This window comes from Coffea arabica, chromosome 3c, assembly GCF_036785885.1.
Source record: "Coffea arabica cultivar ET-39 chromosome 3c, Coffea Arabica ET-39 HiFi, whole genome shotgun sequence".
Taxonomy (NCBI): domain Eukaryota; kingdom Viridiplantae; phylum Streptophyta; class Magnoliopsida; order Gentianales; family Rubiaceae; genus Coffea; species Coffea arabica.
The window spans coordinates 40,667,263-40,692,381 of record NC_092314.1 but is presented as its reverse complement, the minus strand read 5'-3'; the positions used below and the strand labels follow the sequence as shown (position 1 = coordinate 40,692,381).

Below are 25,119 nucleotides of genomic sequence, written 5' to 3'. Positions count from 1 at the left end.
ATGATTCAGTAAAGTTCAAATTTTTCTATTTGAATTGGATATATATTTTTTAATTTTCTAATGACGATTATACATATTGTCAATCTTTGGTGTTATTCATTTGGATACCTCAATTTTTGATAGATAAATTCAAAAGAATTAATTTTTTTGTTATAACAATTTTAGGTCCCATTTTAAGATAGAAAAGAATTATTTCTTTTTTTTTGTGACAATTTTATGTCCTATTTAACCATATAAGAGAGGAAATTTTTAATGAAAATAAATTTGGGATGTTAAATTTAGACAAAAACATAATAAGAGTGAAGTCTGATGATTCTCTTAGTGAAGGATGTCTGTACAAGATAGGTATTTTGGAGATATTAGTCTATGTCTGCTTATCTGTGTGAGATCAATGGAGGCTGTTTTGTTTATATTATTCTTGTTTTGTGCAGCAGCAATATACACGGTAAAAAAAATTATAGGTTCATTTTCCACCTTAGAGTGTTAGTTATAATGCTCATGCAATTAGCTAGTAGATTAGTACTATCAATGATCTATCTGCGTACAAATGGCCATATGATATGGATTTCTCTATTATCTCACTGCATTTATGCATTCGTTGTTATTAAACGAATTTTATATTAGTACTTGCTCAAAAATTATAAAGATAAAATTCAGTTAGAATACCATTAAGGAGCAAAGAAGCTAATAAGAGTCAAAACCTCAACATCTGGCGTACAAAATTGATAACATGAAATTTGTAACTTCATTCCAAGTTAATTACATAACATAGTTTAATTATATCTAAAATGTTCTGATGAACATATGAAAAAAAATCACGTCGTCTTCAAATCTTACTAATACAACTTAAGCAGTGGCAAAATTACTCGAAAATTAAAAAGATGTAAGGGATTAGGGGGTAATCAACAGATCAAGTAGGCGAAATGGAAGACTGTAGCCATTTTGGATGCAGCTATCAATTCACACACCATAAAACAACACATTTAGGTTGGTTAACATCCTTGGATTAGGCTTTAACATCTCAAATGGTTAATAACTTATCAGTTTTTATTAGACTTTAAGATCTCATTCAATTTGTATTTAATTGAGTTGTTTTTATGTACTATTTTCAAATGAAATATTGGTGAAATGAAAGACCAAAAGAATTGGGAAAAGTTTTCATGCTTTGCTCATTGCCATTTGCTCTATATATACAAGTACAATGTGCAACCAGACTGCCGTGACTTCAGCCCCAATTTACCTAATTATGTGCAATTACCAAAGCTACCAAATATAGATAGATACTATAAACACAAGATACCCGAAACTGCAGCCGAGACTAAGTGTATACGCTAATACCCCCCCTCAAGTTGGAGCATGAAGATCGGAAATGCCCAACTTGCAAAGAATGTCATCAAACGAACGTTTGCCAAGAGCCTTGGTTAGAATATCAGCGAGTTGGTGAGACGAGGATACAAATTGGGGAAGAATGATACCACGACGAATCTCATCACGAATAAAGTGACAATCAACCTCGATGTGCTTGGTGCGTTCATGAAACACAGGGTTGTGAGCAAGATGAAGAGCGGACTGGCTATCACAATAAATCCGCATAGGAGATGAGTGAGGGACGCCAAGAGAAGCTAACAAACCCTTGAGCCATTTTAATTCACAAGTCGTAGAGGCCAAAGATCGATACTCTGCCTCAGCCGAAGATTGAGATACGGTATGCTGTTTTTTCGTTTGCCAGGAAATTGGAGAATCCCCAAGAAAGACAAAATATGCCGTCAAAGAACGTCGAGTCAATGGGCAACTCGCCCAATCCGCATCACAATAAGCTGTAAGATGAAGAGAGGAATCAGAGCGTAGCAAAAGACCTTGCCCAGGATAAAGTTTTAAGAAACGAACAACCCGAAGGGCCGCCTCCCAATGACTATGTCGTGGCTCCTGCAGAAATTGTGCCAAGATATGTACACTGTAAGATAGTTCAGGGCGAGTAATCGTCAAGTAGATAAGACGACCAATAAGACGCCGATAAGGCATAGAGTCAGGAAGGGTCTTGTCCTTAGCTAAAGCAAGGTGATGATTTTGCTCCATTGGTGTGCCGGCAGGTTTAGCACCTAACAAACCGGTCTCAGAAATAATATCGAGAGCATACTTTCTCTGACAAAGAAAAATTCCAGTCGAATTTCGTGCTACTTCAAGACCAAGGAAGTACTTCAATTTACCAAGGTCTTTCATGTGGAAACAATCATTCAAGTAAGTTTTAAACGCATGAATGACATCACTATCATTCCCACCTATCACCAGATCATCCACATAGACCAAAATGGTCAACTGAACTTTGCCACGCCGAAACGTGAACAAAGAATAGTCTGAGCCAGATTGCTGAAATCCATATTGAACCAGAGCCGTAGCCAGCTTGGCAAACCAACACCGCAGTGCCTGTCACAGCCCGTAGAGAGACTTGCGCAGACGACACACTTTATCCGCTCCGGGTGCCGTAAAACCTGGTGGAAAACGCATATATACTTCCTCCTCAAGGTCGCCATGCAAAAATGCATTGTGCACATCCATCTGATGCAATTCCCACCCACGGATCGCTGCTACTGCCAAGAAGGTACGAACCATGACCATCTTTGCAGTAGGTGCGAACGTCTCAGTATAATCAAGACCCTCGATCTGGTGATTCCTGAAAACAACCAACCGTGCCTTGTATCGCTCGATTGTTCCGTCTGCATGATGCTTGATTTTGTAGACCCATTTACTACCAAGAGCCTTCTTTCCCGTAGGCAAAGTACAAACTGTCCATGTCCCATTATTCTCTAAAGCCTCAACCTCCTTTCTCATTGCCTCACGCCAACATGAATGCTGCATTGCCTCTTTAAAACTGGTTGGTTCAATCCCTGTAGTTACTACAGCCACGAATCGACGATGCGACAGAGAAAATTTAGCACAATTCACATAGTTTGTGATGGGGTAGGGCGTACCTGAGGATGCCAAGGAAGAGGAAGGAGAGCTCGAGGAACGGAGGGCAGCTGTATGCAACACATAATCATGCAAACGAACTGAAGGCTGTCGCGCTCGTTTGCCACGACCAAGATCGTCCGCTGTACCTGTAACCTCTGCAACTTCAGGTATTGTTACGATCCCATCTGCTGTCACACCCTCTTCCACGGACTGTCCGTCATATTCAGAGACTGGCGGAGGTGCCTCAATCTCAGGCATGTCCTCCAATATAGTAGGCTCAATGACAGTAGGCAGAGGATCTGGAGTTGCCGACCTTGTGGAGTCCATATGGGCAAAAGGAAACACGTGCTCAACAAACTCAACATCTCGACTTTCAAAGCAAACCTGTCTATCTAGATCATACACCCTCCACCCCTTTTTACCATATGGATAACCCATGAATATGCACTTATGATTTCGACTTGCAAACTTATCCTTTTCCCGATTAATGCTCTTAGCATAGCATAGGCATCCAAATACTCTAAGATGAGAAATAGATGGAGGACTTCCAAACAAAATTTCATATGGAGTTTTTCCACCCAAAATCAAAATATGGAGTACGATTGATTAAATATCCTGCAGTGAGAATGCATTCTCCCCAAAATTGAATAGGTAAGTTAGCCTGAAAACGAAGCGCCCTACCAACATTCAAAATGTGTCGATGTTTCCTCTCAACTCTTCCATTTTGTTCGGGTGTCCCAACCATGGAAGTCTGATGAATAATGCCATACTCCTTAAAATAATCACCTAAACAAGTAAACTCTGTATCATTGTCACTGCGTATAATTTTGACTTGTTTATTAAATTGTCTCTCGGTCATAGCCAAAAAATTCTTAACAACATATGGGACCTCATGTTTCCCTTTTAACAAATAAACCCATACACCACGAGAACAATCATCAACAATAGTCAGAAAATAGGTAGCACCACAAAAACTAGCATCTCGATAAGCTCCCCACAAATCACAATGAATTAATTCAAAGATATCACTAGCTTTACGGTCACTAATAGGAAAAGGAATACGGGTTTGTTTTGCCCAGAAACAAACGTCACAAGGTTCATGAACACCTTTATTTATCTCTATACTACCGTCTATTGTAGGGAGCTTTTCTATGACTCGCACAGAGGGATGTCCCAGCCTTTTATGCCACAAATCCATATTCTTGACTGTAGCGGCTCCATGAGCACTGACCAGAGGCTCCCCTCGTGCGACATACAGCCCCTCAAGCTCTTCACCCACTCCAATCAGCATCCTCGAAGTGCGGTCCTGGATAACACATAAACGATCAGTGAATTTCAAGATATAAACTTTGTCACGGGCTAATTTTGAAACAGATATCAAATTGCATCGTATTTCAGGAACATATAAAACACCCTTGAGAGATAATTTTCCTACAAGGACTGTTCCTTCTCCTGTTGCCATAACGTATTCACCGTTTGGCATTTTCACGGGACAAGGAGGTATTCCTTGAAGCTCTAAAAATGCAGTTTCCTCTCCTGTCATATGATGCGAAGCACCTGTGTCGAACAACCATTGTAAATATGCCTTACCATTAAGCCTTGGCTGACCAACTGATGTATTATTCGTGTGAGTGTTCCAGAGAGACTTCAAAGTCTCCCAATCAGCTTTGCTCAAGTTCTCCAATCCAGCTTTATCAGAATCATCAAGTGGTCTCCCATGGGAAACATTAGCAGCCGCCTGTACTGCCCCTTGTGCAACATGAGCCCGTGCTACTCCACCACGGCCACGCCCCTGGTTACCACGTCCTTTGCCTCTTCCTTGAGTCGAATTTCCTGGCCACCAGTCGGGATAGCCATGAAGACGAAAACATGTGTCCATGCTATGTCCTGGTTTTTGGCAGTGAGAGCAAACTACTCCATCGTCTTTTCGGTCCCCCCCTGAATTCCGAGGGCCTGGGCTGACCGTTTTCATGGCAAAGCTCACCGGATCAGACCGATTGGGAGCTGCTCGCGTCATTACCTGCACTTGTTCTTGCTCCGTAACTTGAGAATAAACCCTATGAAGGTTTGGAAGAGGGTCTGAAGCGATGATGTTGGAACGAACATTACTATAAGATGATTCATCAAGCCCCATGAGGAATTGATGCACCCGCTCTTCCTCTTGACGCTGTTGAAGCCGTGTAGCGAAGTTACACTGCATCCATTACAAAAGCAAGTAGGCATAGGATCGTAATCATTCAGATCATCCCACAGTTTCTTGAGTCGACCATAATAAGCCATGATCGAATCCCCGTTTTGTTTGCAATTTGCAACCTCCGTTTTCAATTGATGAACTCGCGCGCCATTACGAACAGAGAATCGCTGCTGGATATCATCCCATAATTCCTTTTGCCGTTTCCTTGTATGAAATCGTGGAACGCAAGCCTGGTTCGATGGTATTAAAAATCCATGACACAATCATGGAGTTCACTGTCCACCAATCATCAATTTCATCTGAGTTCTGGTTCGGCTCCTTAATGGTGCCGTCAATGAAACCTTGTTTCTTCTTTGCCCTCAACAAAATCCTCATGGCCTTAGCCCATTCTTCATAGTTTGGTCCTTTGAATTGTGTCTGCGTAATTAAATTGCCTGGGTTGTCATTCGCACTCAATAAGAACGGCGAATTGGTCTTCAAACTTGAAGCTTTTTGATCTGTCATCTTCCTAGGATTTATAGTTTAGGGGTCGGTATTGTTTTCAGAGCCAAAAAGGCTCTGATACCATGAAAGACCAGAAGAATTGGGAAAAGTTTTCATGCTTTGCTCATTGCCATCTGCTCTATATATACAAGTACAATGTGCAACCAGACTGCCGTGACTTCAGCCCCAATTTACCTAATTATGTGCAATTACCAAAGCTATCAAATATAGATAGATACTATAAACACAAGATACCCGAAACTGTGACAGGTCGTCAGCCAGTGCAATAATAATAATAATAATATAGAACCTAGCTACCACTAAGAGCAGTCAATAATTAATCCTAGGTACTGGAGCAGGGACTCTAGGTGTGCAATGGGTTACTTGATTCATCCTGTTCTCGAAGAGTTTGCTTAATCCGATATACCAGAATTAATTAATTGACAAAAATTACTAAATAGTAGACAGTGGCAAGTAGGGTCGTCTCCTCAGGGACTGGAGATATCTGTTTCTTTTTAAAATCCAATTGATAAGGGGGGGATTTCACCGGAATGAAACTAAAAATAAATAGACAATTTAATTAAAAATGAATAAATCACTAGCACAAATATAGCAGGAATTTAATCAGGAATAAATAAATTCTAGCCAAGGATGCAACTACTCAGGCACAGTCCATTTATCTGATCATTGATGCAGGAGAGGTTCACTTAATTCATTAATAGGCTAGTTATAGTCTGACGACCAATTTTTCCTTAAATTATTGATAACCAAGGTACGACCATTGATCACCCCTAACCAGGAAATACTCCTAGGTACGACCGTAGGAATTAATTTCCCAATTGCATTAATATTAGAAAAACCTAGCCCTAACCAATAACACGCTACGAGGGTTATTTAAATTAGATTGCACGTTCCCCTAATGTGTAAACACACCAGTTGCCACTAATATTAATCAATCAAACAATTACGGATTTAATTGACTAAATTGGCACGAGATTAATAAATCACATTGAACATCGGGCCCTTGACATCCAATTAATAAAATAATCCCATGAAAATATAAGCAGACAACGTGCAAATATTAATAAATTAAGGAACGCGTGAAAACTAATTAGATCTCACAGATTTTCGGGACTGCGCCGTCGAGTTGACCCTTGACTAGATGGAAGACTTAGCCACGCCGCATAATTAAATCACCACACGAATTAATAGATTGCAAAGGCATTGCGATTTCTATTAAGAAGCAAGGAATAAAAGGTGTTTTTCCCGTTGGGTAATATTGTCGAACACCTGGCGTGCGTCAGAGGCCAGTCAGGAGAAAGCAAAACTAAAACTGAACTAAAAGACTAAAACTAGAGGTGTCCCTGTTATTCTACGTCATCCCTATTTAAGCAACAAAAGAAAGATGACTAAAGCCTATCTAGGTGGTCCCCACACATGTGGACAAAGCCTTCAAAGTACTACTTGCCCAAGTCTCTTTCCGTAGCTTTCTTTGAAGAGCCCAAATGACATATAGTTTGTGGTCCCCCACCAATTCAAGGGCCCAAGAATTGAAGCCCCTAGAAGTCTCCATATTCTCCACAAAATCCCTCCTTTTTGGTAGTTTTCTGTTTCACTCCTGAAATTAAGTCCATATACCAAAAATGAGTAGATCTCAGCAATTAACACAATATTTATTAGCGATAAAAGGGAAAATTAATAATAAAATTACCAACAAATTATACCCTATCAATTCCCCCCACACCTGAATCATGCTTGCCCTCAAGCATGGGGACAATTCAACTCAACACAGGCTAGCTTTCACACTTTCATTGCCAGCTGTGCTTATACCAAAAATCAAGATTTAGCGGCTAAGTGTCAAGTCACATCTTACTCGGTTAGCTTCTAAGTTCATAGACCTGTCCAATTCATGGCTAATTCGCTTAGGAAATCCAAATATTAACTAGCAACAGGCAGTAGTTAAGTCAACTGGCAACCAAAATCTCAACAATACGAACCAAGGATCGGCAGGCTAACATGATCATAAACTCACATATTCTCCACATCTAATTTTCTTTTTTTTTTCCTTTCTTCTGTTTTGTTTTCTTCTCCCTTTTTTTTTTTTTTTTTAATAATAGCAAAGGCATAATGCTTAGTCCCGAGCTATTCAAGTCTTTTGACGTGAACTCTGACATTTTTAGATGAAAGAGCCCAGTTACTCAACTTTTCACAGCTCCAGGACCACTTACTCATAGATATCGCCACTTTTTTACGCGAGCGCCGACACTTGTGGTGAAGACTCCCGGTTACTAGGTGGCGACACTAGCGGAGTATAGCCATACGTTATTCACCACAAAACACCAAAATACCAAGTAATTATAGATCATAGCCTGCGTCATGTCCTAAATATGGAGACTAAGGTAAACAGGAGACCAAACTACACAACAGTGCCAGCAAAATATTTATATTGCCTAAACAAGTTAGCCATAAATTGCACCACGTCGTTACACTCAAAGTATTCACCAAGAAAGCATGTTTTTACTTGCCACTGTAATTTAACTCATAGTACAAACCACAACTAACAAGAAAAAGTGAGCTGCCAAAAATATTCACCAAGATAGAAGCAAGGGAAAGGCACTCAAAAGGGAATAAAGGAACAACACCTAAACAGAAAACACTTACTAAAAGCATAGGAAAAATACCCCAAAAACGAAAAATGGGAAATATCTAGCACTCAAACAAACAAAGACCCCCCCACACCTAAATGACACATTGCCCTCAATGTGATAACAGAACAGCAGCGAAAAAGGAAGGGCAACGGTACTTCCCTGGAGTCGTCAAGACAAGGGAGGGTTAGGCGGAAACTGCAGAGGGAACCCGGCCTGCTGCATAAACGCCGCTAGATTCTGCGCCATATTGTGAATGTTAACGTCCATGTGTCGCTGCCTAATCTCAAGTCGCTCGACTGTGCTGCGGAGATGGTTCCATTCCTCATCCGTACGGGCGGAAGGCGGGGGAGCGGAGGAAGATGGGCCAGGATCGCCGCCCTCAGTGGAAGCTCGGGCAAAAGACGACCGAGGGGGAGGGCGGAGCGGCCCCGGGGGAGCAAGCTCCCAACCATTGTCTCCCTCCCGAACTAAGCCCATTTTCTCTAGGCACGGGATATCCAATGGCTCCATTTGACAGGCTACATGCAAGTTATGGTTAGAAATATCAAGGACATGCAAATTAATAGCCAAGTGGGTAATGTAAGACCCCAAAATCAAGGGGCGCTTCTTTTTAGGCAAGATGGATTTGAACTGAGAAGCGAGCCAACACCCAAGGTTAACCTTAATATTGTTTTGCATGCACCATATAAAGAAGAATTCCGGCTTAGACACAACGCCCGAACTATCTCGCCTACCCGAGAAACTGTAAGCCAAAAACCGGTGGATATAGCGAGAGGTCGGGTCCTTCAGAAAAGAACCCTTAGATAAACGAGGGTCATAGTTATCCCTGTCGACGGACATCTCATCCCAAATAAAGCGATAGCGGGAGAAAAACGGCTGAACATAGTCACATGCACTCTCGGCATACTCCCTAGACTCAGCATAAGCAAGATCAATGAAACCAAAGGCCAGATTGAAGTCGGTTATGGAATGGTGGAATTCCTGGCCCATTAAACGGAAGCGGATGACATCAGGGGTAGAAACTGTGTAATTAGTGGGAAGGTCAAACTCAAACGTGGCATAAAACTCCCTGACTAATTCGACAAAAGCCGGGAGGTCAGTGATACGAGAATAGGGGCGCCACCCGATGGCTTCAATCAAATCGTGAAAGGGGACGCTAATATTTAGAAGGCCCAATGTGGCGGGGTCCCGATAACGACAAGGAATAATCCGTCGTTCACAAGCCGCTTCATAGCGCCGCTTGTCGGCTGCCCTGGTGAAAACCAAATGACCTCCAAAATGTGCAGGGTCAGAGATATGGACGCCTCTTTGTCGCCCAAGACGAGCCCGCCTCCCAGAGGAGGAAGGGTCGTGCGAAGGGTCAGAGGCGGGAATGGAATGCTGGGGTGGAGGGGGCTGAGGAGTCCTAGGGGTCCTAGTCTTAGAAGAAGATCGAGGCTTCACCATGGTGACCAACAGGCAAACCAAAACAACCAAGTAGCAAATGTAAGCGTCACGGCGCCCCCAATAAACAAGTATAAGCGTCACGGGCGCCCCCAAATATAACCAGCAATCGCAGCAATTCACCACAAAGTAATTGAGAAAGTTGAAGAAATCAAACAACAATGCAACAGTACCACTGGTGCTCAGACAGGAAAGTTTAAATTCAACGGAAGCTCTTAACCACAACAAAAATCTCAACCAGGACCACTGGTGAGTCACAGGGGAAACTAAAACAAATAGCCAACTCACTAAATGTAAACAAACCACTCCAACCAGTACCACTGGTTTACACACGGAGGTCAGACGGCCAACAATTCAACAAAAGCAGAAATACCCCCACATATGGTAGCAATTAGACCCAAACCTGTCCAAAATGGACCCCAAAAATTTCTTAATTCACCCCCCGAATATCGCAGCAAAAATCCCAAAATTACTGCCTGCCCAAGTCCAACAAAAAAGGCCCAGGAAACATGAAATGCAAATTTTAGCAATTTAAGTGCCCGAGAGCTACTAATTAAGGTAGAACTTGGAATACCTCCACCTGCCAAATTTGGGCAGGTGGTGACGCGCGGCAATGGAGCTGGTGGTGGCTGTTGGAGCTTCAGGCAGCAGCGGCGCTGGAGCAGGGTGCTAGCATCGGCGACAGGGCTCTGCAGGAAAGCCCCTGCGGCGTGCGATCTGTCGTGGAAGCGCGCAGGCGTCGCGCGAGCAGGGCTACTTGTCGCGTGCAGCGCGGTGGTCAGCAGAGGGTAGCGGCTGGAGGGGTAGCGCGCGAGGGAGCGGCGGCGGCTGGAGGTGGCGCGCGAGGGACAGCGGCGTCGACGACAGCCTGCGTGGGTGAAGCTGCTGCGGTGGTAGTGGAAACTCGTGGGCTCTGGCCGAAGCTGGGGCGCGGTGGAGGTCGGCGGCGGCTGGAGGGTGGCTGTGGTCGTGGCGCTCGGGCTTAGGGAGCCGCGACCGAGAGTAGCCACGCGCAGCGAGCGTGGGCAGCTTGGCCTTGGCTCACGGCGGCGTGCGGCTCTGGTGATTTGGGTGAAAGGGGTGGCGGCCGAAAGGAGAAAAGAAGGAAAAGGGAAAGAGGGGCAGCGGGGAAGAAAGAAAGAAAGAAGAAAGAAAAAGGATGATTTGGGTGATTTAGCTGTAGTTTTTTTTTTTTTTAAATATAAATTTCTCAAAACCCTGTTTCTTCATTATTCCGAATTTATATTTCAAAATTCTGAATTTTGAAAAGAAAATAAAAGCCAAAGGTTTTAAAAGAAAATTTCTTTGAAAATGTTTATTTACTTTTTTTTTTTATGAAAGGAATAATAATAATAATAATAATAAATAAATTTTTTTTTTTTGAATTCATGTTTTGTGTCGTCAATCACCGCGTGGGCATGCCCAGATTACAAAACATCCACTGACCTCAGGAGACACAAACACCACGTGGGCACGCCAAGATTGCTCTTCGTCCTCTGATCTCAGTAGACACCAACACCGCGTGGGCACGCCAAGATTGGTCTTCGTCCTCTGATCTCAGGATACACCAACACCGCGTGGGCACGCCACGATTGATCTTCCTGATTTCAGTGAAGGAAATATTAATACTGCTACTACCCAACGAGGAAACGACAAAATGAAAGAAATGAACAACTAAAAACAATAAAATCAATATTCGGGTTGCCTCCCGAAAGAGCGCCTTTCTTTAGTGTCTTTGGCTAGACATAGCCCATAATTTGCTTAAACCAAGCAAATTGGGTCCTCCAAATGCATCATCTCTACCCGCTCAACTGGAACCTCATCATAATACGGCTTGAGACGATGACCATTCACCACAAATTTCTTCTCCGTCTTCAGACTCTGGATCTCCACTGCACCATAATCAAAGACATTAGTTACAACAAAGGGACCAATCCAACGAGAACGTAACTTACCCGGAAATAACTTCAACTTCGAGTGATACAGTAGAACTTTTTGTCCACATTCAAACGTCTTCCTAGAGACCTGCTGGTCATGAAAAATCTTGTTTTTCTCCTTATACATCACAGCATTCTCGTAGGCTTCATTGCGAATCTCCTCCAATTCTTGTAACTGTAGCTTCCTTTGAATTCCGCCCTCTTCGATATCCATGTTGCATTGCTTGACCGCCCAAAATGCTCTATGCTCGAATTCGACAGGGAGGTGGCATGGCTTCCCAAATACCAAACGGTAAGGGAACATGCCGATCGGTGTCTTGTACGCCGTTCTATATGCCCACAAGGCATCCTCAAGTCTCACACTCCAGTCCTTCCTGTCAGGTCGAACCATTTTTTCCAAAATCGACTTGATCTCCCGGTTCGATGCTTCCGCCTGACCGTTTGTCTGCGGATGGTAAGACGTGGAGACTTTGTGCAAGACACCGTACCTCCTAAAAAGTGCAGCAATCATCTTGTTGCAGAAATGGGTATCCCGATCACTTACAATTGCTCGCGGCATCCCAAAACGGACAAAGACATTAGATTTAATGAATTCTGCAACCACCTTAGAATCATTAGTGCGGGTGGCTTTTGCTTCCACCCACTTTGAAACATAATCTACGGCAAGCAATATATACAAAAAACCGAAAGATGAAGGGAAAGGGCCCATAAAATCAATACCCCAAACATCAAAAATCTCAACAAAAATCATTGGGGTTTGGGTCATTTGATCCCTTCGAGAAATACTACCTACTCGTTGACACTTATCACATGACTTACAAAATAAATATGCATCCTTAAAGAGGGTCGGCCAATAAAATCCACTCTCTAGAACCTTACGAGCAGTCCTCTTTGGTCCAAAGTGACCTCCACATGCAAAAGAGTGACAATAAGCTAAAATGGATTGGAATTCATTTTCACTTACACATCTCCGAATGATTTGGTCAGCACCACGTTTCCAGAGGTAAGCGTCATCCCAGATGTACGATTTTGCGTCACTCCTTAACTTATTCCTTTTTGCCTTAGGCCATCCTGCAGGAAACTTGTCAGTAACTAGAAAATTAACAATATCTGCATACCAGGGCAAAGTTAAATTAGCAGAAAATAAGTGCTCGTCGGGGAAAGTTTCTCTCAACGGGATATCGTCCTTGGTGACTTGTACCCGACTCAAGTGATCTGCAACCAAATTCTCTGCCCCTTTCTTATCTCTGATCTCCAAGTCAAACTCCTGTAACAACAGTATCCACCTTATCAGTCGCGGTTTCGCCTCTTTCTTGGTCAATAGATACCGTAGGGCTGCATGATCAGAGAAAATAATAACTTTAGCACCAAGTAAATAGGAACGAAATTTTTCTAAAGCAAAAACTACAGCTAAAAGCTCTTTCTCAGTGGTCGAATAGTTCAATTGGGCTCCGTTCAAGGCTCGAGATGCGTAGTATATAGCGTGTGCTGCCTTTCCCACTCTTTGACCTAGCACCGCACCCACTGCGTAATCGCTGGCGTCACACATGATTTCAAATGGGAGATTCCAGTCAGGGGGTTGGATGACAGGTGGAGAAGTGAGTAATTTTTTTAACTTCTCGAACGCTTCTTCGCACTCCTCGTCGAATTCAAAACTGACATCCTTTTGTAAAAGCCTGAAAAGTGGTGCCCCGATCTTTGAGAAATCCTTGATAAATCTGCGATAGAAACCTGCATGTTCTAGAAAAGAACGAACTTCCCGTACAGTTACGGGGTAAGGTAAAGCAGATATCACATCTATTTTAGCTTTATCAACCTCAATTCCTCTAGACGACACTACGTGTCCTAGAACTATCCCGTGCTCAACCATGAAGTGACATTTTTCCCAATTTAGTACCAGGTTAGTCTCAATGCATCTTTTTAAAATCAATGTCAAGTTATCTAAACAATCGTCAAAACTATCACCATAGACACTAAAGTCATCCATGAATACCTCAATTATTCTCTCTACATATTCAGAAAAAATGCTAATCATGCACCTCTGGAATGTTGCAGGGGCATTACACAATCCAAAAGGCATCCTTCGATAGGCAAAAGTGCAAAAGGGGCAAGTGAAAGTTGTTTTCTCTTGATCCTCTGGCGCAATTGCTATCTGAAAATAACTAGAGAAACCATCCAAAAAACAATAATAGGCACGGCGAGCTAACCTTTCAACCATTTGATCGATAAATGGAAGGGGAAAATGATCCTTCTTGGTCACTGCGTTCAATTTACGGTAATCGATGCACTGGCGCCAACCCGTAGGCTTTCGAATTGGAACAAGGTCCCCTTCATGATTTTCTTCCGCAGTTACCCCTACTTTCTTTGGCACCACTTAAACCGGACTCACCCATGGGCTGTCTGAGATAGAGAAAATAATTCCTACGTCCAGAAGCTTGATTATCTCTTTCTTGACCACTTCCATCATGATGGGGTTCAATCTCCTTTGTGGTTGTCTTATCGGCCTAGCATCCTCTTCCAGGCGAATGCGGTGCATGCACACAGACGGACTTATACCCTTGATGTCTGCAATTGTCCACCCTATAGCTTCCTTATGCTCCCTTAAAACCCGCAACAGTTTGTCCTCCTCCGTGGGTGATAATTTGGATGAGATTATCACTGGTAACGTCTCTTTTTCACCTAGAAAGGCATACTTTAAATGCTCGGGAAGGGGTTTCAACTCCACTTCAGGTGCCTGCACGATAGAAGGTAACAGCTTTAGGTGTGGTTCAGGCACAAATATAGGAGCAACATCATACCTTAGAGGACTTTGGCCTAGTGAATGCAAGGCTCCAACCATTCTTTGCAAATTGATGTCTAACTCCATTTCGCAGGCCACTTCCAGATCCAAATGTTTGGTGATTGCTACCTCCAATTCATCCCTGCCATTAATCTCAAATACTTCTTGCACCAAAGGGTCAATTATACTCACAGCAAAAACAGCATTAGAATGACACGGATATTTCATGGCCTCAAATATACTAAAATGAACTATTTCTCCATCAAATTCCATCGTTAGGGTGCCCTTACTAACATCAATTTTTGTACGAGCCGTGCTCAAGAAGGGCCTCCCCAACAAAATTGGTGATGGATTTGGAGAACGTTCATCACCCATATCAAGAATATAAAAATCAGCAGGGAACACTAAATTGTTCACTTGTACTAACATATCTTCTATCACCCCATCAGGATAAGCATTAGTCCTATCAGCCAATTGAATTATAATGCCAGTTTCCTTTAAAGGGCCCAAATTCAGAGAAACATATATAGCCCTGGGCATCACATTTATAGAGGCTCCTAAATCTAACATGGCATTCCTAATGCTAATGTTCCCTATTTTGCACGGAATAGTGAACATACCTGGGTCTCCGCACTTGGGTGGAAGTTTTCTTTGAAGCACTGCAGATACGTTCTCTCCCACAATTATCCTTTCATCTCCCCTCAGTTTCTTCCTATTGATGCATAGGTCCTTCAAAAATTTGGCATACCGGGGTACTTGCTTAATTGCGTCAAGTAAGGGGATATTTATCTCCACCTTCCTAAACATCTCCAAAATTTCCTTTTCCTTATCTTGCTTTTTCGGCCTTTCCAACCTGCTAGGAAAAGGTGGTGGGTTAGGCTTAATTGGAACCACAGGGTTACGTATTACCTCTTTATTTGTGCCAGGAGTTCCTTCTTCCTCAAGCTCCTTCTCAATGCGGTCCTCATTCTTGTCCTTCGGAGCCACTGGTGCTGGTCCTTCAATCTCTTTCCCACTCCTGAGGGTCATTGCACTTACATTCTTGGGGTTCACCTCAGGTTGGGATGGAAGTTTTCCCTTCCCCTGGGAGTCCAGTCGATTGACAATTGAGGCTAATTGACTCATCTGATTTTCCAAGTTTTGCATACGTGCTTTCATCTCTTGATTGTTGGCCTCAGTGTCCTGTTGAAATTTCATAGTATTAGAGGCTATGGTTTTAACCATGTCTTCTAGGGACATACCTGAGGCAGAGGAGGGTTGATTCCTTGTTTGATATTGCTGCTGGAAACCCTGTTGTCTATTGGGGATGAAATTTTGTTGCTTATTTCCCCCATAACTCAGATTTGGATGATCCCTCCAACCCGGATTGTATGAGTTGGAATAGGGGTCATACTGTCTACGTGGCATGGGCATGTTACCAGCCATGTTTGCTTGCTCAATTCCCTCTTCATGTAACTGTGGGCATGAGTCAGTGGTATGACCAATATTCGTGCAAATCCCACACACTTTGGCTTGCTGTGCATTTCCTACAGCTATCTGTCGAACAAATGATGTTAATTCAGATAACTGCTGTTCAATGGAAGATGAACTTACCTCGTTGACCTTTCTCGTAGGAACATCTGCTCTCGTACCAAACTGCTGGCAATTCTCTGCCATTTGCTCAATTAAGTCCCATGCCTCCTGGGTAGTCTTATTTACCAGTGCACCACCACTTGCTGCATCAATGATATTCCTATCGTTCATCAGTAGCCCCTCGTAGAAATACTGAATCAGCAGTTGATCACTTATTTGGTGATGTGGGCATCGGGTACGCAGCCTGGTGAACCTCTCTCAATATTCATACAAGGATTCCCCGTGAAATTGCTTGATTCCACATATTTCCTTTCGCAAACTAGCAGCTCTGGATGCAGGGAAATATTTTTCAAAAAATTTTTTCTGCATCTCTGGCCACGTGGTGATAATGCCTGCAGGTAGACAGTATAACCAGTCCTTTGCCGAATCCTTGAGAGAGAAAGGGAAGACCCTTAATTTAATTTGTTCATCAGTTACTCCCGAAGGCTTCATACTCGAGCACACCACATCAAATTCCTGCATGTGTTTGTGGGGTTCCTCTCCTGGCAGACCATGAAAAACAGGCAACAAATGTATTAAACCAGGTTTTAATTCGAAAGCTGCATTCTCACTAAGGCGAGGAAAAGTTATGCAAAGAGGTTGTTGGGTCAAGTTTGGAGCAGCCAACTCCCTTAATGTTTGTGTGTTTGCCATGTCGACGTCCTCTTGGCAATAATCACTTGAAGTGTCACCCAACGATTCTGCTGGTTCAACTTCGGGCTCAGGTCTCTGAGATGTAGCCCTGGAGTGCTCCTCTCTGAGCTGTCTGGTTTCTTTCCTTGTTCTACGCGCGGTTTTCTCTACTTCAGCGTCAAAAATCAATTCACCTGTACGAGAAGACCTAGGCATACACTAGAAAAATACCAGAAAATTAGAGCAAAATAAAAAAAAATAAAATAAAAAAGATTGAAATTTAAAAAGAAACAAATAATAACGCCAGGTCCCCGACAACGGCGCCAAAAATTGACAGGTCGTCAGCCTGTGCAATAATAATAATAATAATATAGAACCTAGCTACCACTAAGAGCAGTCAATAATTAATCCTAGGTACTGGAGCAGGGACTCTAGGTGTGCAATGGGTTACTTGATTCACCCTGTTCCCGAAGAGTTTGCTTAATCCGATATACCAGAATTAATTAATTGACAAAAATTACTAAATAGTAGACAGTGGCAAGTAGGGTCGTCTCCTCAGGGACTGGAGATATCTGTTTCTTTTTAAAATCCAATTGATAAGGGGGGGATTTCACCGGAATGAAACTAAAAATAATTAGACAATTTAATTAAAAATGAATAAATCACTAGCACAAATATAGCAGGAATTTAATCAGGAATAAATAAATTCTAGCCAAGGATGCAACTACTCAGGTACAGTCCATTTATCTGATCATTGATGCAGGAGAGGTTCACTTAATTCATTAATAGGCTAGTTATAGTCTGACGACCAATTTTTCCTTAAATTATTGATAACCAAGGTACGACCATTGATCACCCCTAACCAGGAAATACTCCTAGGTACGACCGTAGGAATTAATTTCCCAATTGCATTAATATTAGAAAAACCTAGCCCTAACCAATAACACGCTACGAGGGTTATTTAAATTAGATTGCACGTTCCCCTAATGTGTAAACACACCAGTTGCCACTAATATTAATCAATCAAACAATTACGGATTTAATTGACTAAATTGGCACGAGATTAATAAATCACATTGAACATTGGGCCCTTGACATCCAATTAATAAAATAATCCCATGAAAATATAAGCAGACAACGTGCAAATATTAATAAATTAAGGAACGCGTGAAAACTAATTAGATCTCACAGATTTTCGGGACTGCGCCGTCGAGTTGACCCTTGACTAGATGGAAGACTTAGCCACGCCGCATAATTAAATCACCACACGAATTAATAGATTGCAAAGGCATTGCGATTTCTATTAAGAAGCAAGGAATAAAAGGTGTTTTTCCCGTTGGGGAATATTGTCGAACACCTGGCGTGCGTCAGAGGCCAGTCAGGAGAAAGCAAAACTAAAACTGAACTAAAAGACTAAAACTAGAGGTGTCCCTGTTATTCTACGTCATCCCTATTTAAGCAACAAAAGAAAGATGACTAAAGCCTATCTAGGTGGTCCCCACACATGTGGACAAAGCCTTCAAAGTACTACTTGCCCAAGTCTCTTTCCGTAGCTTTCTTTGAAGAGCCCAAATGACATATAGTTTGTGGTCCCCCACCAATTCAAGGGCCCAAGAATTGAAGCCCCTAGAAGTCTCCATATTCTCCATAAAATCCCTCCTTTTTGGTAGTTTTCTGTTTCACTCCTGAAATTAAGTCCATATACCAAAAATGAGTAGATCTCAGCAATTAACACAATATTTATCAGCGATAAAAGGAAAAATTAATAATAAAATTACCAACAAATTATACCCTATCAAACTGCAGCCGAGACTAAGTGTATACGCTAATATGAAATTGAACACATGCTCATTTTCAATAAGTCTTGGTCATGTTAGTAGAGCCATGGGATGTTTACGATTTGAAATGATTTTCATCATGCCATTTTCAAATTTTAGTTTCTTTGAGCTACGGCTAGAAAACCCACCAAAATATTTTTTTTTTAAAATCATAATGGCTGCTGATTGATGTTCTATTACCATTCATGACTTGCATACTTTTGGCAATTAGAAATCCTATCCTATGTACTGCATGGATGGCCAAACCTATGTATGGTTTCAATCAGTTTTGCTTTGACCAGATTTTTTCGTGCACGTATGTATGGTTATTCATGAAACTGGCTAGCTAATTCCAATCTTTAATAAAAGTGGTCGGGCTAAATCTCATTAGTCAATAAGTTTAATTAAAATCATAAATATATACTACTTCCCCTCCTTTTTTTTTTTTGAAAGATTAGTTTGCTACCCCTCAATTCTTTCGATTATTTAATTCCACTTTATTTTTCTTTTTAATGCTTTGCCATATATATATTCAGGTTATTCTTGTACCAAGCATATCAGCCCTTATTTGGCTGAATGGAGCACGTGTTACAACGCAATTGTAATTCAAGTAAATATGATTATATTATGAGAGATAAAGTAAACAGATTTCTTTAAAAGAGTGAGTGCTGACTTATAATGAATTGCTTGATTTGTTTAATTCCCAATTCAAAAAATTTCTACGTCGTAGTCTGGCATACAACTCTATTTTCTCCTTCACAGTACTTGAAGTAACGTTAAATAAGCATCTTGTATCCAGTAAGAGTGACATTTATACGTTTAAGGTGCAAGGACAAGTCTATCATGATCTTTCTAACCTAATGTGATAGGTTGCAATTTTATCATTTATTTTATTATTAATTTTCTCTATTACCTGACCCGATGTGGGTTAATTGTTAAATTTTACTCACTTTTAGTATTTTGCATCTATTTCAGGGAGTAAAACGAAAATATGATAACATGTGCTAATTTGATAGAAAAGGAGTCCAGATGATAAAACTCGTCCCAGGGGCATTTTTGGAAAAGAAGATGTTACGCCCATTTTGATAAATTCGGTGAAGGAAGGACGGCTGAAGGGCTTCTTCTTCTTGTTGGGAGCCGCCGCACTTAATACGTTTAAGGTGACATTTATACGTTTAAGGTGCAAGGACAAGTCTATCGTGATCTTTCTAACCTAATGCATAATGAGATGTGCAACACCATCTCTAACATTTCTGCAAACGCAAAGAATGGGATAATATCATGAAGTGCTAGTTTAAGCTAAGTAACAAGTGGAGTTTTACAATTTTTTTAAAAATATTTATTTGGAGTTTTATAGTATGATTTTTATCTGTGTTTCATTTCTGCAGATAACTAATACCGAAATGAATAATCATAATAAGATTAGCCGTCAAATTGTCATTGTCCATGAACAGCCCCATGGGGAAATGGCGACTATGCAAATGCTTTGAACCAAGTAAGTTTGTGAGGAATTTGAGAGCAAGCTAAGCATGTGAAAGCAGAACACGGGCTGCTTAGCTGCCCAATTAATTTCAGGGAATAATTTCATTTCTTCCCTGAATTTTCCCTGACCAACACTCTTGATGATTTACAATTCACAAATTAACTCTTGATATACAGTAACTTCATTAACTTAACTTGAGGAGACAAATTGGTTTTGAGTGGAGGTCATCCCTCACTGGGTCACAATCTGCCTCAAAACTATAACCATAAACCCCAGAATAATAATAATCATCATCATCATCCATCCTTTGCATGGCTACTGGCATTCTGGAAAAGGCATGTAACGTGATTCGGAAATCCCATGTTGATTTACTCGCATAATTTGATGAATTATGACTAATTGAGAGGAACTGGTTATTACTTCGTCATTGCATTAAGTTTTGTTTATGTTGAATTAATAGTAAACAGTCAATTTCTGGAGATGCTGTGACAAAGGTTAATTGAACTTTGTCAAATTTAATGTGTTTTTTTAATTGATCTCATTGTATTTTTTAATTCATTTTTTACATAAATATTTTTCTCAATATGCTCATTTTAATAGGACATTGTTTGTCGACTTTATTAAGTTTATCACGGAAATTGTAGCTGCGTGATTTATTTTAGTCTCGTGACCTGTGCTATCAAGTCCAATTTCTATTTGGCTTGCAATTGAAATCATTCAAGAGTAAGAAACAAAAAACTGCTAAACTAACCAAAGCTCAAGCCAACAAATATTCAACTTCATAAACTCTCTATTCCTCACGTGTGCAGTTTAACTTCATAAGCAGAAATTGGTGTGGCCAGCCAATCAGCCTTGCTAAATTGATCATTGCTATACCAATCAACAGTCCAGGGTCACTTTTTATTAGTTGTCTCATACCGATTTAATCCATTCAGACTTCTTCATTAAATCAAATTAGGTTCCTGAAAATGAAATCAAAAGGGTTATCTGCCCACTTCGTTAACAAGATATGCAAGTAATGTTGGAAACAAATCCAAAAGTGACAAAATATAATTTAAAAGTTTAGTACTCAAACAAATGTGTATGTGCCGTAATTCTTTTTTTAAATGTTTGACAGACAAACTGCACTGCAAATATAGCAACAAATCAAGGTCAAGAAACAAAAGTTTAGCCCATTATGGAGTTCAATATAATATAATCAAAGTTTAAATTGTATAACAGGTGCCATAGAACACTCGTTAAAATATATTTCAAGTGTTATGTTTTTTAAAATATAATATTAATTAGAGAAAGTAAATAAATATAAAAGAGGGTAGGTAAGATTAAATAAGGAAAGTATGTAAATACAAGAGAGGATAATAATTGTTACTATGCGTATATATATGATATGTTAAGTGAATATTATGTAAGGCACCCATTAGTAAAACCCAAGTTTAAATTCTGCAAATATTCAACTCAAATTTTTGTACTTATATTTTTTTTCTTTGCGAGGATTTTGGTTCCTTTAACACTTGTATAGGCATTCCTTTCTCCATCTTCACAATAACGAGGAAAGCTTACCAAATTTACATGTGTTCGAAAATGTCTGCATGTGTTGAATTTTCAAAATAGAGAACTTTTAAATTAAGAATTGTGTTATCTTGTGGCCATTAAGACTTGTAAATCATACCAAACTTACTGTATAAATATACATCCTAACAATTATTAATATACCTTATTTCTATAAATTTTCTTTATTTAACTTTACATTTCTAAGATATTTACATGTGAACTTCATCTTAACAATGAATGCCTAATGGATAAGACCCTAAATTAAAGACCACTTCATTTACTTTAGCATCATGCCATGTTCAATTACCCCATATTTTATAGGTCGAAGACTCTAAATCTAAGAGCTGCAAATTATGGATATATACATTGGTTCCACATTTCATCAAATTCTAGTATTTGATATTGATTAACAATAATGGCTAGTACTAATTTTCGAATCCATTAGAGTTGTAAATCTCTCATAGTAGGAAGAAAACAAGGCTTAACGTTCCAATTAAGAAATGTATCCCTATATTTAGGACAAGAATAATGTTTCTTAAGCATTGCAATACACCAGATCGTTGTGAAAAGAGAATTTGCTCAAGAATGATGCACCAACGTAAAATTTTACTCAACCACGGCTCAAAAGTTGTGATAATTTAAATTTCTTTTTCTTCGTCTTCCAAACAAGAAGAACCACCAGCAGCGTGCATTATGTGATTTTCTCAAGTGATAATACGAGTCGACACAAAGAACAATTAATTAATAAGTGCTGATTATACACTTTAATTTAAGCACGTCTCCAGAAACACTGAATTATGTGTAGTTACACCAAGAAGGAGACTAGACTAACCCATATACTCATATTTGAATTGGTCAAGAAAAGGAAACTGATGTCAGCTGCCTTTGGATCCTTGTTTCTGAGTTGATTTCATTGTTTATTTTGCTAACAGGTTCTTGTCAGACTATTAGAAGAAATTATTGCAACGTTATTCCTGTGAATCCCATAATCCGCCTATAAAATGCGAGTTCTACTTGTAATTCCCACCACCAAAAAGCGCAAAAAATCCTAGAATTTCAAACAAAAAATGGATTTGGCTAGAAATATTGGTGATCATACTGATGAGCTTTTTCAAGCACAAGCTCACATATGGAACCATATATTCAACTTCATAAATTCTATGTCCCTCAAATGTGCAATTCAATTAGACATTCCAGATGTTATTCACAAGCATGGCCGGCCGATGACCCTCGATCAATTGATCGATGCTCTTCCCATCAAGAATGAAAAAGCCCCATTCGTTTATCGTCTCATGCAGATTTTGATCCACTCAGGCTTCTTCATTGAAGCAAAGATTCCTGGAAATGAGAATGATAATCAAAAGGGTTATCTGCTCACTTCTGCTTCTGAACTTCTTTTAAAGAGCAACCCTTTTAGCGTGACGCCATTTTTACTGGCCATGCTCGATCCCGCCTTGACAGATCCATGGCACCATCTCAGCCAGTGGTTTCAGAACAGCTATGAAAGCCCATTTTATACTTGCCATGGGAGGTCACTTTATGATTTTGCGAGCCATGAGTCTCAGCTTAATCAATTCTTTAACGAAGCAATGGCTAGTGATGCCCGGATGGTTAGTAGCGTGGTGACCAAAGATTGTAAGCATGTTTTTGAGAGTTTGAATTCATTGGTAGATGTTGGAGGTGGAACTGGGACCTTTGCTAAGGCAATTGCTGATGCTTTCCCTCGCCTGAAATGCACTGTGCTTGATCTTCCTCATGTTGTTGATGGCTTGGAGAGTACTAAGAACTTGGGCTATGTTGGAGGTAACATGTTTGAAGCCATTCCTCCTGCAGATGCTGTTTTAATGAAGGTATGAAATCGATGTTGCACGTTTTCTAGTTGACAATTTTCTTTTATAGAAGTTTTATTTAGATTTTCATCCTAACTGCCTGAGATCATAGGATTAAAATTCACCAATTATGGGAAGTGTCAACTTCAAAAGTAAGTTTGAGCAGAAGAAATTGAGGCTATGCTTAATCTAAGAACTGCATCATGAAGACGGACAGAAAAAGAACAAAGTTTTAAACGTCAAATTGATGGCATGTGTTTGGTACTATAGGTGAATAGTTTTGTTTTTTCTTTTTGACGCAAAAAGCTTTAGATGGGGTGTAATGTTTCTAACAAAAATTTTCTTTCATTGTGATACAATTTGCAATCGAGCAGTGGATATTGATTGATTGGAGCGACGATGAGTGTGTACAAATACTAAAAAAATGTAAAGAAGCAATTCCTAGCAAGGAAAAAGGAGGCAAAGTGATAATTGTTGACACGTTCTGCAAAAGTCTGCAGAAAGGGGATGATGATCATGAGGCGATTGAGACCCAACTGTTCTATGATATGGGGGCGATGGTTCTAGTCAAAGGAAGGCAAAGAAATGAGAAAGATTGGGCGAAACTTTTCTCTGAGGCAGGCTTCTGTGACTATAAGATAACTGCAGTATTGGGCTTGAGATCTATCATTGAGGTTTATTATTAATTATTCTTTTCCTAGGTTTGTGAGCAGTCAGCCGCTTTTGACTGGGGCTTTTAGCTTTCTTCAGCCGCAACTTAGACTAGTTTAGGAGTTCACCTTTTCAATCTTTTGCTGTAGACGCCTTTGACGTTCGCTTTTGATTTGCTACAATTGTCCATCACTTTTATCCTTTTTCTTGACTCTGCTCCAGGAGCGACGGGATATAAGGAAATGAACCAAGGGAATTTCTCATTTGTTCCTTAGTTAATTCACATCGCTCCGCTCCTTGGAATTAATTGTTTGGATGTTTGCGTGGATGAAATCAATTAAATCGCGTGAGCTTGGCATGATGAGGAGCGGCTAATTTTCTCCTCTACCCAAAGGGTGACGCGAGGGCGCGGTCCATCACACCTGTGAGATCTAATCAAGCTTTCATTATTTCTTCCAATTCGTTATTATTCGTGCGTTTTCTGAATTAATTGTTCATGGGTATTTGATTAATCGAATATCAACGGCCGGGTATTTGATTTAATTTAATAGCCTACTGCCACGTTAATTAAATAGAATCCGTAATTGTTCATTTAGTTAACACCCCGTGGCAACCACCATAATTGGTTTTATGATGGGGAAACGCAGGATCTAGCTTAAATAAACCCTCTTAGCGTGTTTATTGGTTAGGGTTGGGTTCTTCTAGTTTTAATGCAATTGGGTAATTAAATTCCTATGGTCGTACCTAGGGTTGTTATCTGGTTAGGGAAGCAGTCAATGGTCGTACCTTGACTGTCGAAAAGGTAAGGAAGAACTGGTTGTCAGAGCTTATTGATAACTATAACCAACCTAGTGATGAATGGGTGAAATATCTTTGCATCGATGATCATTTAATTGGACCGCGCCTGAGCAGTTGATCCTTTGGATAGAACTTTTATCAATTGCTATTTTTATTGAATTGTGCTTTGTGAGTTAGTTCTGAATTTAGTTCGCTTTATTTTTACTTTGCTTTTATTCTATTTATTTATCTTCCATTGAAAATCCCCCAATTTTGTTCTACTAGTTTGGAAAGAAATAATTTCCTACCCGCTCCCTGTGGAATCGACCCTACT

The 25,119-nt window shown here is 40.4% G+C and overlaps 2 protein-coding genes across 2 annotated transcripts; one reads left to right on the top strand and one right to left on the bottom strand.

Moving 5' to 3' along the window:
- Positions 1-11,164: 11,164 nt before the first annotated feature.
- LOC140037984 (uncharacterized) lies at positions 11,165-16,176 on the bottom strand. Its single transcript, XM_072083169.1, has 5 exons — positions 14,044-16,176; positions 12,474-13,806; positions 11,702-12,311; positions 11,598-11,609; positions 11,165-11,318 (listed from the first exon to the last, which is right to left on the bottom strand). Exons 1-5 carry the CDS (start codon positions 16,174-16,176, stop codon positions 11,165-11,167), a joined length of 4,242 nt encoding a protein of 1,413 aa, XP_071939270.1.
- Positions 16,177-22,546: 6,370 nt separating this feature from the next.
- LOC140037983 (trans-resveratrol di-O-methyltransferase-like) lies at positions 22,547-24,043 on the top strand. Its single transcript, XM_072083168.1, has 2 exons — positions 22,547-23,378; positions 23,732-24,043. The coding sequence occupies exons 1-2, from the start codon at positions 22,596-22,598 to the stop codon at positions 24,041-24,043; spliced, it is 1,095 nt and encodes a 364-aa protein (XP_071939269.1). The 5' UTR covers positions 22,547-22,595.
- The last annotated feature ends 1,076 nt before the right edge of the window (positions 24,044-25,119 follow it).

Coding starts and splice junctions, on each gene's coding strand:
- LOC140037984 (XM_072083169.1), bottom strand. CDS start 16,176: ATGAACGATAGGAATATCATTGATGCAGCAAGTGGTGGTGCACTGGTA. Junction 13,807..14,043: donor CTATCTCAGACAGCCCATGG/GTGAGTCCGGTT, acceptor AGTTATTTTCAG/ATAGCAATTGCGCCAGAGGA. Junction 12,312..12,473: donor TAAGGATGCATATTTATTTT/GTAAGTCATGTG, acceptor TGCTTGCCGTAG/ATTATGTTTCAAAGTGGGTG.
- LOC140037983 (XM_072083168.1), top strand. CDS start 22,596: ATGGATTTGGCTAGAAATATTGGTGATCATACTGATGAGCTTTTTCAA. Junction 23,379..23,731: donor CAGATGCTGTTTTAATGAAG/GTATGAAATCGA, acceptor GCAATCGAGCAG/TGGATATTGATTGATTGGAG.